The sequence below is a fragment of the Bactrocera tryoni genome, chromosome 5, assembly GCF_016617805.1.
Source record: "Bactrocera tryoni isolate S06 chromosome 5, CSIRO_BtryS06_freeze2, whole genome shotgun sequence".
NCBI lineage: Eukaryota > Metazoa > Arthropoda > Insecta > Diptera > Tephritidae > Bactrocera > Bactrocera tryoni.
Genome location: NC_052503.1, coordinates 18,907,297 through 18,926,362, shown reverse-complemented (window position 1 = coordinate 18,926,362; position 19,066 = coordinate 18,907,297). Strand labels below are relative to the sequence as shown.

The window sequence follows — 19,066 nt, the reverse complement described above, 5'->3', positions numbered from 1 at the left end:
AATCGTCCACCAAAGTGGCCGCAGGACAGCCGCTTAGGCGACCACGACGCTTTCGCTGTTGCTTCTGTTGGCGCTGGCAGGCGCTTGATTGGTGTACCTTACAGTCATTTAACTGTTGTTTTTCAATACACAAATGACGTGCATGCATATGTGTGTATGTGTGCGTTGTATGTGTGTTTCGTAGCACTAGTACTGCCAAGGGGCCAAGGAGTTGTTTATAAAGATATATGGATTGATATGTGTAAATATGTAAGTGTATGTGTATATATGTATGTATGTGAGTGTCTATTGTAAATATATGAGTATGTGTGTGTATGTTTATGTAATTGTGTAGTTATGTTTCTGCATACATATAATTGTCGTCATGTCTGTATGTGTGTACCGCGCTTTGCTTTGTAAATTTCTTCAGAATTGGGACATTCATTCACGTTTCGGTAGTATTGGTCGTTTAACAGTTGAAAATAACTGTAACTTGTACTTGATTATATACTATATACTACAATATATGCTATATACATATGTATGCATTTATGTGTGTATGCTTGTACATTTTAGCTCATTGTTTTGTCTACTTTGCATGTCCCGATTTTCGTGGCACGCACTTTGGCGCCCAAACCGCACGAACAGCTGTGCGGTGTCGGTTTCTTTCTCCAAGCGCCAAACGTCAGTAGTTAAGTGGACGTTGTGAACGCGGCTGTCTGTCATTATTGCGAAGCGTGGACGTTGGTCGTCTTGTACTTCGGCTTACTTTTTCGTGCTTGTTTCAGTGAAATTGTCATCCGTTCCGTGTAAAGTGATTTCTGATTTACATATACATACAAACAACTACGCTAAACACTTATACATATATAAAATTTTCTACACACATGCCTGCACATGTACACTTGTATGTGTGTGTATGTTTGTCAATGTAAATAAATTTAATTTTTATTGTGTCTGTGTGTGCAATATGCATACATTTACATATATTCGTTGTGTTTGCCTTTAATTTGTATATTTATGCTACAAATACATTTTATTAACATACATAAATACCGTTAATACGTATTTGGTATTTCCATTCATCACTTTTTTTTCCTCTCTTTCAGCTGCACTTTCCTTTTTACGGCGCACAGACGTTCATGCAAAAGATTTCGGGGTAAGATAATTGCTTTGTTGTGGCTCAATTTTTGACTACACTCATACATATGCACATATGTATATATGTATATGTATATATTAAGCACATGCATACATGCTTACAATATATTTTGATTTCTATATGTATGTACATATGTACTACTAGAACTACTTTCTATATGTAGTATTGTATTCTCTTAGTCGGTAAAAGTTTATTGGCTTCAATTAATAACAGTATCTTTGTACTCGTGCGACTCACTAAACTTGTAATGATTATTTAGTTTGTTGTTGTTAATTACGTACTCCACTGAGTGTAATAATAACGACAGTAAATATGGCTAATATATTGATACATATATATGTATGCATACGTACATATGTAGGTATGTACATATGCATGTATGCGTCATCGGATTTCATGCTGGTCATCACTATTTTGCCCAATTTTTAGTTAGTTCGAATATATGTATGTATGTACATATATACATATTGTTTTGGAGTTCAGTTTTGAGGTTACAATAACAATTTATTCTGAAATATTACAGTGTCGAATAGAAAGCAGAAAAGTACTCTTAATTTTCTAACCATATATGTACATAGTTTTTATGGTCTTCGTCTGAAGGGTCTTCCACTTGAAAGTGTGAAAAACACGTTTTTTCTGATTTTTTTTTGTTTTGAAGGCGTATTTCATTTCAAAAATAAATGAAACAAGTAAGGAAGAGCTAAGTTCGGGTATAACCGAACATTTCATACTCTTGCAACTTGCAAAACTTAAAGCCAGGAAAGTACCTTCAGTTACATAATGTTAGTTATATGGTGTCTGAGGCTAGTTTTATTCATTCTAAGCACAAATATGCACCGTTATAAGAAAAACACACACTCTCCATTTTATTAAGATAACTCACATATTGGCCGACATATGCGGTATAAAGTCAGCTGGAAGTTCGAAAATCTCTATATTATGTATATGGGGACTCAGGGAAGTATTGAGCCGATTCAAACCATTTGTAGCACACAAACATACTACTATCAGGATAGCATTTCCACTGAATTTCAATTATATATCTTATAGTTTTCCTGACTTTTCGGTGAAAAGTCAACTATAGGTACTGAGGTCTAAATATTCGGTACATAGGGGGTTGAATAGCTTTTGTTGTTCTTGGACAATTTTTGACCATATGAAGAAATTATTCGTGCTAAGTTTTCTTCGTTGTATTAATTGCTTCTTGATTTGTACGCTCGAAATGAAAGAATCGGATGGATTTAAAAATTGGCTTATATGGAAAGTAGGCGTGACTGTAGTCCGATTTCGTCCATTTTCATACAGTAACATAGGAATGTCAGTAAAATGTCATATACCGAATTTGGTCGGGCGGGTCTCGAGATATGCATGTATGTGTTTTTACCTAAAAGTAAAGTAAAAGCGGTGCCACGCCCATCGTCCAATTTTGACCCTCGCTCCATTAAAGCCCAAACATACCATATCGAGGGTAAAATTTTGTGTCTCTGGCATATTTAGTTATTGATTTCCCGCGTAGTTAGTAGTTTTCAATGGTACCGTTATATGGGGATTAAGCAGGGTTACCATTCGATTTCATCTATTTTAACACTGCCGGTATAATATTTCCGCTAGGCGAATTTGGTTGTTGTATCTTAAATGGTTTAAGAGAAATGTACGTTAAACTTATTAAAGGACGGGGCCATCCCCACTTTTTCAAAATTTTTTGCCCACGAAATTAATGTTTTATATCTTAGTTTACGTTTTAGTTATGGCAGTTTTCGGTTAATGGTATTTGGTGAGCGTGGCAGTGGTCCTCCTAACTTGTTGTAATTTTTTTTGCAAGATATCTCAATTTTTATTCAAGTTACAGCTTCTAACGGACGGACATTCAGTCACTCGGATTTAAACTTTTCTCGTCATCCTGATAATTTATATACATATCTAACATATAACTCCACATTTTTCTAGACTAGTTTTAAGCGATACTTACAACCGTTAGGTTGCAGCAACATGTTCCAAGAGTATCAAAATGTAGACTTTGATATATTTTAATAATCTGTAATTAAATTTGAAAAATTTTGGATTACTTTGATCCAGTGGACTTTATCTAAGAGTACCTCCGAAAAAAAGGTGTGGCAGTGAAGTAGAGTTTACCGCTTAAAACTATCTTAAATTCAAAAATAAAAAAAAAATAGATTATAATAGAAGAAATCAGATAATGAGCGAAGGACTAGGACTAGTAATTTTCGATTTTTGACAAAACCGGGCTTCCTAAAAAAGTATTTTTTTGTGAAAAAATATGCATTTCAGAGTGGCTTTAAATCGAAATTTTTATCAAAAATTTCCTTACCTGATAAATATATCTAAACGGTCAAGTCGATTGGTCCAGACGTATTATCCGTGAATAAAATTTCACCGATTCTAAAACAGCGTTCATAATTGCCTATAGAAATTGGTGATTATTCTCGAAGTTTAATGCTCTTTTCTGACCAATAATTATTTACGAACTCTCTAAGTTTGTCTTATAACATATACAATTAAATCAATGATTTGTTTCTTTAACATAATGAATTTTTTGAAACGAAAATACATACCAGTATGTATGTTACTCATACGCCGTGTTGCCCTTAGACTCATTTTGGATTACAGATTTTCTATACTAAATATTACAAAATATTCCTTAAAGATGGCTAATGGAGAGTTTCCTTTGAAATTTACTATATATACATATGTTAAGATTTTTTTACTTATTTTTATTCTACAACTTACATTATGGTAACATTTATATGACCACTACTGTATATTTTATGTTATAACAAATTTGAAGCTAAAAATTTGAACTTTTGGCTACTTAATGAAGCCAAATTTCTTAACATACTCCAAAAAGTTGAATTTTCATGAATTTACCCTTTATATACACAGGCGTGGTTGAATTTTTAAGGGTTTATCTCGATTAACGTAGAATTACGGGTTCTTTTGAAAAAATTTAAATGGCTAAGTTGTATGTAATGAAAAAATACCCAAAAATTGCTCTGGAAAAGTCGTTGTTCAAAGTTTCATGTAGGAAATTGTTCACCAGGCATGTAACTTTCCCCCCAATAGTTTCATGACTTCCTCCATTGTCTTAGAAACTACCATACCGCACTTGAGTCGTAAATTCCGACTCATATTACAGAAGCCCATTTTCCTATACTAGTTTTAAGGGGTTATATACAGTTAGGAGGTCGAAAAAAAGGCATTTTCCAAGAATTTTTTCTAAGCAAACTATTTGGTTTATTGATTTGAAACTTGGCAGGTACATAAATTATGACAACCTTAAACTATATTCACATATTTTTTATTGCCAAAAATAATTATCGGGAACGTCGATATTGCCAATTTTGCAGAGGTCCGCAAAAAAAAGGCCTCTTGCGGTGAGCACGATATCTCTGGACTGGATCATCTAAAATGCAAAAACCAAATAAATTTCATTAATATAATAAATAATTGATGACTGATCGAAGGAATTAGCAAAAAAAAAATTTTTTGACAAAATGGCGGCTACTCAAAGCAAAGGGTTCGATTTTCGACCAAAATTCGGGTTTTTACTTGTTTATAAAAATAAGAAATTTTCATCGGATGGGAAAATCTTTCTATAATTTACTAAAAAATATAGTTAAGAAGCTTGTGTAAAAATTTCAGACCGATCGGTTCAGCCGTTTCTGAGAAATCTTGCTCTTCGACTTTGAACACACCGTTTCGAGAAAAACGAGTTTAAAGTTTTGAAAGCACTTTACATGTAGTCTATAACTTCGAAAAAATTCGTCGGATCGACTTGAAATTTTGTGTGTGTATACTCAGATATATCCTATATATATTAAGAAAACGCAAAAAAAAATCGATTTTTTGAAAGTCCTAACTGTATATAACCCCATAAGATTTATTATTAATCGCCTCGAAACTACTTTCCATCCTTCACTTTTCAAACTATCGATTATGACATTTCCTCATTCGTCATAATTTACCTCGTAAAATCATTTGTTAAACCAAATATGATAGAGTGTTTATGACTAATGATTGATTAGCTTGTACTCAGCTCTAAGTTTGATGCCTACTAACGTTTGTATTTATCTATATATAGTACTTTTCGTCATTCCTCAACCCTTTGCCCGCGATTTAATATCGTTCTGGCTGCGGTCAGTAATCAAGAAAATGTAAATGTCCTAGCATTACCATTGAATTACGCTAATTAATTGCATTAATTTTGCCAAATTCGTACTAAATTTGTTTTGACGCGGTTTTGTGGGCATTACACAATGTAAATTATTATACATTCAAATATCGACATAGGCGTTTTGGTATGTTCCAGCGTCAAGAATTTACATAATCACGAAATTTTTGCCAATTTATCGTCTATATATTGGTAAACATAAGCGTGGTCCACCACCTTCGGAAAATATGAAGACATACCTCAAAATGAGTAAGGAACCTTTATGAACTCAAGCAAAATTTTCTCTAATAGAGAATGAATTAAAAGGATACATAGTATACTGATTCTAAATGCTAGGATGGTTCGTGAGGCACTCGGAAATTCAATAAAAATATGCTGCCGATAGCTTTCTCAGAGAGATACATATTGAAGTTATACAGCAAATTGAATGGTTTAGTGTCCGAGATGTTCTCAACACGGCATTGAACAATCTTTAATAATTTTTTAATGCTTTTAACCAGTTAATGGACTGAACCATGTAGAGTATTCCAAATTTTCACATATAAATTCCTTAGACGTATCATAATGTTAAGGTAACATGGTTTAAGTTCTTACCAGGCATATAGTAAAGATTGATGATTCAATGCCGTTTTGAGAACATCTCGAAGACCTGACAAACAATCCTAGCATTTAGAGCCAGTATACTATGTATCCTTTTAAATCATTCTCTATTAGAGAAAAAATTGCTTGAGTTCATAAAGGTACTTTACTCATCTAGAGGTTTTTTACTTTTTCTCAAGGTTCTTTACTTTTTTAAAGAAAATATTTTTGAAATGTTGGCGACGGCGCCGTCTCAGATAATCCAACCGTTGAGTCCAATCTTCTATGACTCGTTCGACTGGTAACTGGCGAATGGCAAGCGTTATGTTTTGCTCCAAGGCCTGAATCGAAGAGGTTCTGTCCGCATAGACTTTAGACTTTATGTACACCCCACAGGAAAAGGATCCAAAACGTGAAATCATCTGCTCACCGAAGTATTTTTTCAATAAACCCATGGATTGATGCGATGTGTAGGAAAGAAAAAACTCCTAAGTTGTACCACCCTAATGAAAAAATTAAATTCTTTCTTCCTTTTTCTTACGCATAAATTTCTGTGTTAATTATGTGTGGGTGGTTTTACATACACTTGGAATTTTGTTGTTCTTACGTGTGTTTCTCTTATTTGTGTTTGCTTTACAGCCGTTAGGCCCGATTTTATAGCGACTTTTATCCTTCCACATCCGTGACAACTGTGCGTTAATTACGCATATTAATGTGGTTACCAAGAGCCATTCGCCATTCCTTTTAAATACGCGTATGACCTTGAAGTCAAGCAATTTTGTAGAAACAAACCCTTGCGCTGTTCTCTTGAAATAGTTACTCACACTCTGCTAAAGCTCTACCTCTCGACCTTAAAGATTTGCATAGGCGTTTCTTGGAGAAATTAAATATTCGTTTGTATAGATGATACAATGTAACCTAACAGTACAGTCTTACATCATTTGAGTTCCGCTACAGTTCTTACAAGAATTTCTATATAGCGTGACAAATAGTGAGTTGTTCTTTCGATGTAATCAACGCGAGCTAAGAATTTCAATTCAAGCGAGTGTTTCAGACTTGGACAATTTTTTTTAGGATATTTACTGTCAAGATTTTTCAAAAACAAACGCCAAAAATTAAAATTAGTAGAAAATTTTGAAAACGAAATAGTGTTCGGGAAATCAACGGTTACTTTCAAATAAATGTTGATGATGATTTAGTTCTTTTAAAGTAAATCTGCCCCTAAATGTTCTGTGATTTCTTAAAGATGAGAGGGTATCTAGAAAGAGTAAGAAGTGAAACCCACAGACTAGATATAAATCTTCGTCCGTTACAGTTACGTAGTGGGAACAGATCATATTTCTGCTCGTCGCTAATAATGGACATCGCAATAGTAACCTCAAACAAGTAAGGAAGGGTTAAGTTCGGGTATAACCGAACATTTTATACTCTTGCAACTTTTAAGGATTAAAGCAGGGGTAATACTTTTAGGTACATAGGACTTGTTAGTTATATGGGGTCTGAGGTTAGTTTTCAGCCGTTTTTATTGATTCTAAGCACGAAAATGCACCGATATTAGAAAAACACTAGATATTAAGATACCTCACATATTGGCCGATATATGAGGTATAAAGTCACCCGGAAGCTCGACAATCCTTATATTACATATATGGGGGTTAAAGGAAGTATTGACCTGATTAAGACCATTTTTGATACATAAAGTTAGGAAAGAATTCTCTCTGAATTTCAATTGTATATCCCATACATTGACCGATATTTTCGGTGAAAAGTCAACTTTAGCTACTGGGGTCCACATATTCAGTATTTAGGGGCTTGAATAATTTTTGTTGAATTTCGGCAATTTTTGGTCATAAGGTAGAACACACTAAAGACATCATTCGTGCAAAGTTTTATCCCGTTATATTATTTGCTTCTTGATTTGTGTACTGGAAAGTGAAAGAACTAAATAGTCGGATGGATGCCGAGAGATGTGATTTCACCAAAAAGTGGGCGGTGCCACTCCCATCGTCCAATTTTGACCTCGGTTCCATTTAAGCCCTGTCATCCCATCTCGGGGGTAAAAATTTAGTTATTGATTTACTCCGATTTTAGTAGATTTTAACAGTTCCGTTATATGGAGAGCGGGGATACCTCGGATTCCATCCATTTCCTCATTGTCGGTAGTAGTTCTTAATATATTTATGCTAGGCGAATTTGGTTGTTGTTTCTTAAATGGTTTAAGAGGTATGTACATTAAACTTATTAGACGGCGGGACCACGCCCACTTTGCAAAATTTTTTTGCCCCACAGGTGCCCTCTTCTAAGATTTTATATCTTAATTTAGTGTTTATAGGTTTTCGACTAATCGCGTTTTGTGGATGTGGCAGTGGTCCGAAAGAGCCCATTAATGAACTCTTACTCAAGTGTTAGAGAGATGGCAAGAGAGCTCGACATCTATCGCGAGTCCATTCGAATGATTTTGCTGGATATTTTTTGGATGAACTGCGTCCTTGCTCGACTCGTCCCGATATAGTTGAATATTTCTCCAAAAATGGTACCGCAAACTGGTCTCTTTGGACATATTTTGCGCTTTATTTACAATTTCCGGGGACTTTTTTTTGTCAAAATTATACATTGTATACACTATATTTATCTCGAATAGTTTTAGGTGCTACATGCAACCGTTAGGTGAACAAAACTATAATACTCTGTAGCAACATTTTGCAAGAGTATACAAATTTACATATTTTCTTAATCTTTTACCGTTCGTATAATAATAAAAAGACCACTGTACTCGTATTTAAAGGCTGTTAAATTGCGGCGAAAAAAATCAATAAAGATTAGAAGTGGCAGAGGAATTGCCACTCGGCCTACAGTAAAAGTGAAAACGCAACAAATTAACCAATAAGAAAATTGAAATGACTTTAAATGCCTTTTGATTTGCGCAGATGCAGTGCTGTGCATGGAAATAGATCTGCTTATCAAAATAATTCCAGACCACGATACGATGTTTCCATCGCACAATTCAAGTTCCGTTTTTTTTTGTCTAAGCGATAACTATATCCTATTTCTGGCACTGTTTTTTTTCATTACTCTTACAGATATACTTGAGATATCTCCGAATTTGGTTCGAAAATCTTTGTGAAAATATCATTTTCAATTATTTTTTCAAAAAATTGGTTCGACCGATTTATGAACTGTATCAGCGGTGTAACTTTTCTTACTATAAGTCAAAGAAGCGCGAAAGCTAACTGGTTCTTCGAAATTACCTTGATTTTACCATCATTTTAAGTTTTTGGCATTAAATTTTTGTTCTTTGTCCCTATTATTATGCCCAACGTGGTAAATATCCATGCAGCTATACAACTATGGTAATGCATGCGAGCCCTTTGAAATGGAAATGTGGCACTCATCAGACTTTTGTATAATTTATTTGCGACAGCAGAAGCCTATTTCTCATTGTTGGACTTCCAAGTGCAAGTGCCAATGTGGTCAATTAGAATCAATCACAATTCCTAGGCTGCCATTATAATCGTTATGCACGTATTTCAGCAAGAGTTACGACTTTTCTGGGTTATTATTGAGAACCACTATTTTACGCATGCAACTATTTGTGGCTTATGTTTATGACCCTTCGATGGTAAAAATGGCTTGAAATGATTGGTGGTTATGATCGTTACAGCACGGGTTGTTATGTTTCTGGTGCGTGATTTATAGCTAAGTCTGCGAAGGAGTAAGCGGAAGTTTTATAATTCCTTGAAAGAGGAAATTAGCGATTGTGATGATCTAGGGTCAGGGTTGGATCATTACTATTTTAATGGTGGAGGCTCCGCGGCAAGCAATGTCAGATGTCTTATATTATATATTCCACTTGATGATGTGGAAACTAGAGCTATTGGTTTCCGACTAATCGAAATATTATAACAATTATTATTCGAATAATAATATTCGGTTTGCACTAGCTGGATATTCGTAAGTCGTCGACTATTCGATTAATAGTGGCAACGTTATGATTAGTCGAATAGTATTAATCGGTTTATACTTTTAAGAACGGTTACAAACCAGCTATTCGAATAATCCGTTTTCATGTTTTTTGAATAGTTTTAAGAGCCCTAGTGGAAACCACTTCTAACTGAATTCGGGTGTGCTAACAGATAAGGAAAATGCCAGTTCCTCCTAGCAACCACCAATCCTTCAAAGTGATTCGAGTAAAGTTTTCAAAAGTAGAATAAACTTCGGAGAACCACTCTAGAAATTTTTCAGTTAGACATCCTCATATAACGCTTCGTAGTTTCAAATATAAAGAGTGATCCATTTCTAGGTTCCCTAATTTTTTTAAGAAAAAACACGGAAACTTTAAATTTAATGAGGAAAGATTATTATCATTCGAAAGAACATTGTTTAGCATTTATTTTTTGGAGATTTTCTCTTTCAAATGTTGGCCGCTGCTACGTCTCAGATGTACATCCCTTGAGTCCAATTTTCAATGACTCGTTCGAGCATTTTGACTGATAACTGGCGAATGACACGCGTGTCTTGAATTTAAGCGGAATGGACCGCATAGACTTTAGATTTTACATATCCCTACGGGAAAAAGTCTAAGGGTGTGATATTACACCATCTTGGTGGCCAAACGACCGGTTTAAAACGTGAATGGCACTGATCACCGAAGTGTTCTCTCAATAAATCCTTTGATTGTTGCGAGTGTGTGGGAAATATCGCCGAAATCACGAGTTTCGATTTCTGGCATCAAATAGTCGGTTATCATGCCTGATAATGGTAGCCATTGACGGCTACGTTCTCACCGGCATCATTTTTGAAGAAAGAGCGATGACTCCACCGGCCCACAAACCACACCTAACCGTTATCTGGATAAAATGGCAGCTCTTGAATCCCTTCATGTTGCTCTTTGTCCCAAAATGCGGCAGTTTTGCTTGTTAACGCATTGACCCAGTAATGAGCCTCTTCGCTGAACAAAATTTGGCTCGAAAACGTTGGATCTTCTTGGAACTTTTCAAAAGCTTAGCAATCATCAAAGAGTAGATATGTATAATTTTCGTTTAAACTCTGAATTGAAATCTTGGTTTCTTCCTTTGTCACATATCGACCGAATAAATTTGGTTTATTTTGATTTAGCAACTCCAAACACTGGTGGGAATCATCAATTCATTGTTGTTCTGAGCTTTGCTTTAAGCTTTCGCATATATTACATAAATATTCATGACCTACATATATGCCCAACATATTCCTTTGAGAATGGATATCTAACTACTCGCTTAAGGAATAACTGTGATAATTTTTAACGTGCCTTTGGAGGTATTGTCTATCAAATAGACATAAGAATTCAATTCTATTAACGACCTCTTACAAAAATTTGCGATCCAGCCTGTGTGGTGTACAATACCATACGTGGAGTACATATGGTAAGTTTGCCATTAAACTGATGCGGCTGAAATGTTGGCCCACCTATCGTCTAAGTATATACTCAGAGTACATAAAATGGAATATATTTTCATGTTGGGGTTTTCATGCGGAAGCTTAGGCGTTTTGCCAAATTAGTAGCTTGCAATGTTTCTCCCCATACAAAGACTTACCTGTACATACATATGCAACAATTTTGAGTGCAATGTGTCCACATAAAATACACGCCATTTAAGCTGCACTGGCATGCATGCCTAGTTGTTGTTGACCCACCTGATGTTGACCGCTTGAACTGCATATTGATATGCGGAAAAATGAAATAAAACTTCATTTGCTTTCTCCTTTTGTTTGGAAAGTTTCAGTTTCGTTTTAAAGTTTGTTTGTGTTGTTGGTCGCTTGTTGGGTCGAAAAGTGCAATGGGCGCTTGCCCCTAAAAGTTTTAACGTTGTCCAATTTTGAAATTCGGAAATTTTTGTTGGAGTTGGATAAACAATTGAGGACAGTGAACTTTGTCTTGTGCTGATTGATTTTTGATACTTATTAAATATGAAGATGTGGGGCATGCATGCAGCTACCTCGCAATTATAAATATAAAGTAGTTTTTTGGGTCGGCATGTTTTTTAACTGCTCACGGTGAACCTTTTTATGTCCTTTTCCCAATTAAAGGTATACGTAACCGGAATGAAGTTGAATTCATATCCAGCCAAAGATTTATAATTCGGCAATATCTTCCAAAACTTCCTCACCGATCAAAATCAAGTCCTTGTATGGAAAACTTTTTTGTTTGACAAGATATCTTCACGAAATATGATCATAATATCCCAATATATTGTTCAGATCAGACTACTATATCATACATCTGCCATACAAACTGATCCAAAAGATCTTTTTATAATCCTTTATGCCGTAAAAATTCACTTGTTGACTGTGTTTTAGCTTTGATGCAGCCGAAATTAACGATTTTTCTTCATACATATTCCTTCTTCAATGACTGAAGAACTGGCTCGCAATATATCAAGCCGCACTCGTATATTTGTACTCACCATATTTCTTATGACATGTTTATTGAACACTCGCTGTCTTAACTATCATTATCTTAGCATACTAAAAGTTTTGCTCCCAATTTGCGCTACTTAAATATTTAGATATGAAGTAAACAACGTGTCAACCTAAATAAAAGCCCATTAAGCCAACATTTCACCTTATTAAGGCAAGAAGTCAGCGCTTTTTGTGGTTGTGTTGATCTAAGTCATCGATCGATATTTCTTAGCTTAAAATAACACTTCTTACGGTACTAACAACATTTTTACCAACACACATATGGACTAACAGGTAAATTGTAAAGTTCCCGGCCTACCATAGTAAAACACATTTTTTGGCAAATTTCGTTTTTTTTTTATTGAGCATAATTCCCTTCAAAGGTGATACAATGATTAAAACGACCCTTCAATTTTTTTGTAGTACTAAGCATTTGTCGTTACCTTCAAAATAGGCTTCACTTTCGGCAATCACCTCTTCGATTGTTCTTCCCAGCAAGCATTCGCTTGAGATCTGAGGACAGAAAATAGTCGCTAGAGGCCAGATTTTGAGAAAACGCTGAATACGGAAGCAATTCGAAGCCCAATTCGCGGATTTTTGTCATATTGTTCACTGACATGTACCAAGGTCTTGGTGAAACAGCCAACTCTTTTTCTTCAAATGCGTCCTTTTTCGTACGACTTCGTCCTTCAAACGGCCCAACAACGCTGTGTAATAGTCGCTGTTGTTGGCCTTTCCTTTTTCAAGGTAGCCTACTATAGAAAAATTATTCCATGAGCATCCTAAAATACAGACACCCTAACCTAGACAGCCGAATGCTGCGTGCAGTCCACACTGGACGACTGTCGATTGGACTTCGGCATGAAATGATGGGGTCATGTTTCATCCATTGTGGCATATCGATGCAAAATCTCGGGTTTATTACGCTTGAAAATCTACAAACACTGCTCCGATTCATCAACTCGTGGCAAAATGTGAGCTAGCGCGGCACCCACTTTGTACGGAGCTTTCTTATACCGGAATATTCTTCGCCATTTTTGTGTCAAGCCGGAGACTTTTCAACTGACCCCTTACTTACCATATACATTTCTAAGGAATTGGTCATTGACATCGATGAATTATTGAAATTAAAGCTAAAATTCATTTGTTTGTCACTGTGCCACACTTGCTCGAAGTTCCCAAAGCTTTTAAAGCATAAAGAACCCAAACTAAGTTCTCAACGGTTTTGGTGTTTTTACTTTACTGCTCGGGGAGACCAGGCACGCAAGCACCTCCTGCTGCACGCATTGCCACAAGGATAAAAATAAACGCAAACGGCTAAGACCGGAAGTCGTGAAGTGCAAAAGCATTCGCTTTGACCTTCAGCTTCTAGAACATGGAACGTGCGACACTTTCCCGCAAACATAATGGGTGTTTTTAAAAGGATTCGTGCGTGTGACTTGTGGTGGCAAATGTAATGATGATTAGCAGCGACAAAATAAATATTGTGGCACAAGTTTTCTCTTTCGTTTGCCCTTTGACCTTAAGATATGTATATACGTATATATGTACATATATGTGGGGTTGGCTTTCAAAAGCGGAAGTTGTATTTTCCAACGCGATTTTGGTCAACTGTAAAAACAGCATCTAAGGCATGCGTAGAAATATGCGGACTTGCAAGTAAATAAATAACCGTTAGCACCTTGCGAAATGTGTGTTTAAAAGAGAATGAGTTTTTAATGCCTTTTTGCAATCTGCCGCCGGAAATAGGCTGCAGAAATGTGGAAACGAGTGCTTCAAGAAATGGAAATGAAAACAACGGTTAATTAATGGAATGAAAATATATTTGTGACTCAAGTAATTTCTTCTTATTCTTCGGAACCCAACACTAATAGTTCAATGAGTTTGAACCAACATTTCTCTTTCTCAAAGAAAAATTCATTCTTTCCATCGACTGCGGTATTCGCGGTTACCAAACCGTATAGAACTATAAATCTTCCACAGAACCTTTCTGTCGCAAAACTCGCAACGCCGACTCATCAGTTGTGGCCATGCGTCTGCACCATATAACAGGACGGGGATGATGAGTGGCATGTAGAGTTTGGTCTTTGTTTATCGAGAGCGGACTTTTATACTCAATTGCCCACTCAGTCCGAAGTAGCAACTGTTAGCAAGAGTTATTCTGCGTTGGTTTTCGAGACTGACGTTGTTGTAGATGTTAATGCTGGTACCAAGATAGAAGAAACTGTCTACGACTTTAAAGTAATGACTTTCAACAGTGACATGGGTCCCAAGTCGCGAGTGCGACGACTGTTTGCAGAATGGTTTGGGAATGGAGTTCCCCATCTCCTGATGTTATGCCTTCACTGCCATTCAGCAGGCTGGAGAAGTGTTCCATCCATAACTTTAGTATGCTGTTGGCACCAGTCACTAGATCACCTCTGGGGGTTCTACAAGAGTATGCTCCAGTCTTGATAACTTCTGTTAGTCGCCGCATCTTTTCGTAGAATTTTCGAGCATTACCTCTGTCGGCCAGCTTGTCAAGCTCTTCTTACTCACGCATTTTGGCTTATCTCTTGTTTTGTCTGCAAATGTGTCTCATTTCCCTTTTCGACTATTTGTTAATATAAATAATATGTCTATTTTCTTTTAGTTTTTGTCAAATAATAATCATGCAAAATGAGTGAGAATTCGGAAGAAATGCCGGAAGCATCTAGTGAGAATGCCGAGTTAAGGGAAAAATCAGAAAGCAATCCCACAACAACGCCTGCAGCGCCAACGACAACTTTACCCTACGAAGAAATAGTTTCAACTACCTCAAGAGAACAAATCGAAGAAGTTTCCACAACGCGAGAGCAAGAACAAAGCACTTCCGAAAGTATAAATGCAGAGAAAATTGAGAGTGAAAATGCAGAGATAACTGAAAGTGAAAATGTAGCCAATGCGACAGTTTCTCCAGATGTTGTTGGTGCCACTGAAATCTACCGAAACGAGAGCGCCGTGGAAAAAGCGAAAGTTGGTATGGAAAAGGACGAAAAAGAAACCGTGCTTGTTAAAGAAACAGAATCCAACCAAATCCACAATCCAAAATTAACAGAAGCAGATAACAATACTCAACCATCAGCTTCGGCACCTTCTACTGAAGCGCAGTTGGACGACAATTACGCACAGCATGTGACGTATGAACCCGATGGCAGCGCCATCTATACGGACCCCAATACGCATCATCGCTACAAATGGAGTACAACAGAAAATAATTGGTTGCCTTGTGACGCCGACAAAGCTGAGAGTACAACAACGTCCACTGAAAATCCCTATGAGAATGAGCACTATAAATGGTGCAGTCAAACACAAAAGTGGATACCGAAGGTGCAGCAACAAACAACCGAAACGGAGCATTACAAATGGGATGCGGAGAAAAAGGAGTGGATACCAAAAACGGGCGCCGCACAAACAACAGATCCAAAATCGAATGCCACTGATCCAACGAATGTGATCTATGACATTGACGAGGACGGCCAACGTATTTACACCGATAAAGATGGCACGGTGTTCTTTTGGGATGAGAGCAAGAACGCCTGGTTTCCGAAGATCGATGATGACTTTATGGCGCACTATCAGATGAATTACGGTTTCATAGATAATACTAGTGCCTCTGAGGAGGAGGCCAGACGTAAAGCGGAGGAAGAGAAAAAGCAGAAAGAATTGGAATTGCAACGTATGACTGAGGAGGCAAAGGCGGCTGCAGAAGCGACGGCGGCGAATGCAAATGGCGAGGGTGCACCTGCTATAAAGCGGAAAGCGCAGGAGCCGCCAAGTGAGTAAATTTGAATTATTTAATTTGTTTGTGAAAATCACTTCTTCATTACTTTTTTTAGAGTGGTTTGATTTGGATCCCGAGCAGAACACGAAAGTTTATGTTTCGAATTTACCCTTGGACATTACCATGGATGAGTTCGCCGAGCTGATGGGCAAATGCGGCATGATTATGCGCGATCCACAAACGCAAAAGTATAAACTGAAACTGTATGCGGAGTCCGATGGTCAACTCAAGGGCGATGGCTTGTGTGATTATATTAAAGTGAGTATCAAGATTATTTTATTTCTATTACTTTAAAAGTACATATGGCATAGCGTGCTTTATATGAGATTTTTATCCGAGAAAAGTGGTACACATTAGTGTTTTAGGTTTATTGCTTTTTTTTTGGTATGAAAAAAACTTTAGATGAAAGTGTCAACATTCCCGTTATTTTCCATATTCTATCTGATTCATTCACTTTTCCATGTCCTGGATGAAATCTCTTGCATATCTCTTGCGAATGGCCACTATAAACTGTAGACACTTGACGGTCGGAATCAATGCTTCAATTTTGCAATTTTCTTTAAAAAATTTTAAACGTAGCGTGATTCATAAGGTTATGGGTTCTCCATAATTTGAAGTTAATGAACTTTTTCATGATTATTGAAAACTATGTTTTTTGCCTTTTTTGAAAAAGTCCAACAAAACTATCCTATTAGTGCCGGAGCTGGGTATTTATTCGACCAATAACTGATATCTCGGTGCCATTATAATTTAGAAATGTGTTATAGTCTGGGATGCAATTTTTCTAACATTAGTGCGGTTGAAGTTGGTGTACTTCAAGCTTAAATTCTTGGGAAATATTGCTCTAAAAACCACCTGGTTCTTCTTATAAATACAACGGTGATAATAACTCTGGAACCATACCGGGGAATACTGCTGGTGAATAGCAATTTTTTCTAGTAAATGTTACGGGGTTAATAAATTTTGATTAATGCTGGAAAATTTTACTCAGATACCCATTGATTGATATATCTTATCTGTAGGCATTTCTGTAAAATACTAATTTACGTCTTGGTATATTTTTGGAACTATAGCGTTTGCGAAATTTTTAATAATAATATTAGGGGGTTGAAAGCTCTTGGGTAATAAAATCTACCGATAGAAAAAACATAATTTTTTATAGATAATGATGAAGCAATAAATAACATTGTGTTTTACTGCTATGAAGCATAGCCTTCATGTATAATAAATACTGGTTAATACTGGGATTTTTTGGAAATAATAAATATGGAAATTTTGGTAAATATTGCACAAATTAATTGTAGTTAATGTAGGAAAATTCTTTTATTACATAAATACTGGGAAATTTTTCCTGAAAACCCCTTTTATAGAATTTCGAAAAAAAATTCTCACAATGTTTACGGAAATTTAAGAGGTTTTTACCACATCAGATAATTTCGAAAAATTATAAATACTGGGTAATACTGGGAATTTCTACAAAAATTAATACCTTAAATTTTGGTTAATATTGGAAATCCATATTTAATATTTTTTAATTTAGGGAAATGTTATTATTGAAATACTCGGCCAATTCTGGGAAATGTTCGTTGTAAAACACTTTTATAGAATTTCGGAAAAAAATCTTACAATGTTTATGGAAATTTAATAGGTTTTTACCACCGCAGATAATTTTGAAAATAATAAATATGGTTAATACTGGGAATTTCTGAAAAAATAAATACCGGACTTTAATTAATACTGCAAATATTAAATATGGTTAATGTAGGGTAATACTATTATTATTGAAATACTCGGGAAATACTGGGAAATATTTTTTTGTAGAATTTGGCGAAAATGCTGACAATATGTTTGGAAATTAAAGAGATTTTTGCCAATTCAGTCAAAAAGTGTACTAAGGCCACTCAGCAGAATAGCTCAGCGTTCCTAGTATTCACAAATAATTTTTTCCAATAAATAAAACATTAATTTATTGGTGTTTTTATATAGTTTTCAAAACTTTATTGTTGCTTCAATTTTACTTCTACCTTTCACATTATTAATGTATGTTTGTATGTAGCTGCTGCATGTTTGCTGATTTCCAAAATTGTTTTTTCACAGCTTCACTATATCGTTGGAGCTACATACATACGCTTTCATATTACAATTACAACAAAGTTTTGTTTTTGTTTTACTTACATTTTCGTTCGATCATTTTACTGTTAATTCTAGGGTTAGTTACATATTTTACGGTGCTCGATTCGCATTTTTATATATTTGCTTTGAATTACATAATTATTCTTAAATATTTACATGCAAATTTTCTGTATTCGTATGCATGTAAGTGTGTATGTAAGCATCTAAGTAGAATTCAATATGTTTTCATTACGTGGTCATTTTCATTTATTCATTTATATCATTTACTCGTTTATACTACAATATCAAGACGAAAAACATACTGTGAGGTAATAATTAGATGAAAATTGCATTTAGTTTAGTTGCACATTTCGAATCGGTTTACATATGTATGTATTGTATGTACTTCGTTTTATGTATGTACATATGTATTTGTGTATGCTATATGCTTTTATGTACAAATATTTGTATTGTAAGAGACGATTGCATACGAAATCGCAAACAATAAGTTGTTAAATATTCAAAAAACAAAAAAAAATTACAAAAATCGTGTTATTAATATCGTTCAGTGTTGCTTTTTTATTAACAGTGAAAATTAAAATTTAATTTTAATATTTGTTAAAAGCAATTTGTTACATGTAGTGTTTATTTAACTTATTTAAGCAAATGTTTTATAGTTTTATTTTTATTCTTTGTTTTAAAATTAAAAATACAAAAGGCTTATATTAGTAGTTTCTATATTTTTTATGAAGTTTGAGCTTCAAAATTATATTTTTAGCGCTCAATATGCTTTAAATTAGTTTAT

The 19,066-nt window shown here is 35.3% G+C and overlaps 1 protein-coding gene across 2 annotated transcripts in view; it reads left to right on the top strand.

Annotated features, from left to right (window-relative positions):
• LOC120778948 (HIV Tat-specific factor 1) overlaps window positions 1-19,066 on the top strand; it is a 37,105-nt gene that overhangs the window by 12,609 nt on the left and 5,430 nt on the right. Inside the window, exons 1-4 of one of the 2 annotated variants that reach the window (XM_040111012.1) lie at window positions 688-788; window positions 1,089-1,138; window positions 14,980-16,143; window positions 16,205-16,407. In XM_040111012.1, the coding sequence (XP_039966946.1) occupies window positions 15,006-16,143; window positions 16,205-16,407 (1,341 nt within the window). In that variant the 5' untranslated portion in view covers window positions 688-788; window positions 1,089-1,138; window positions 14,980-15,005. Of the gene's footprint in view, window positions 1-687; window positions 789-1,088; window positions 1,139-14,979; window positions 16,144-16,204; window positions 16,408-19,066 lie in introns of those variants that run through there. The other variant, XM_040111011.1, reaches the window with a different exon arrangement.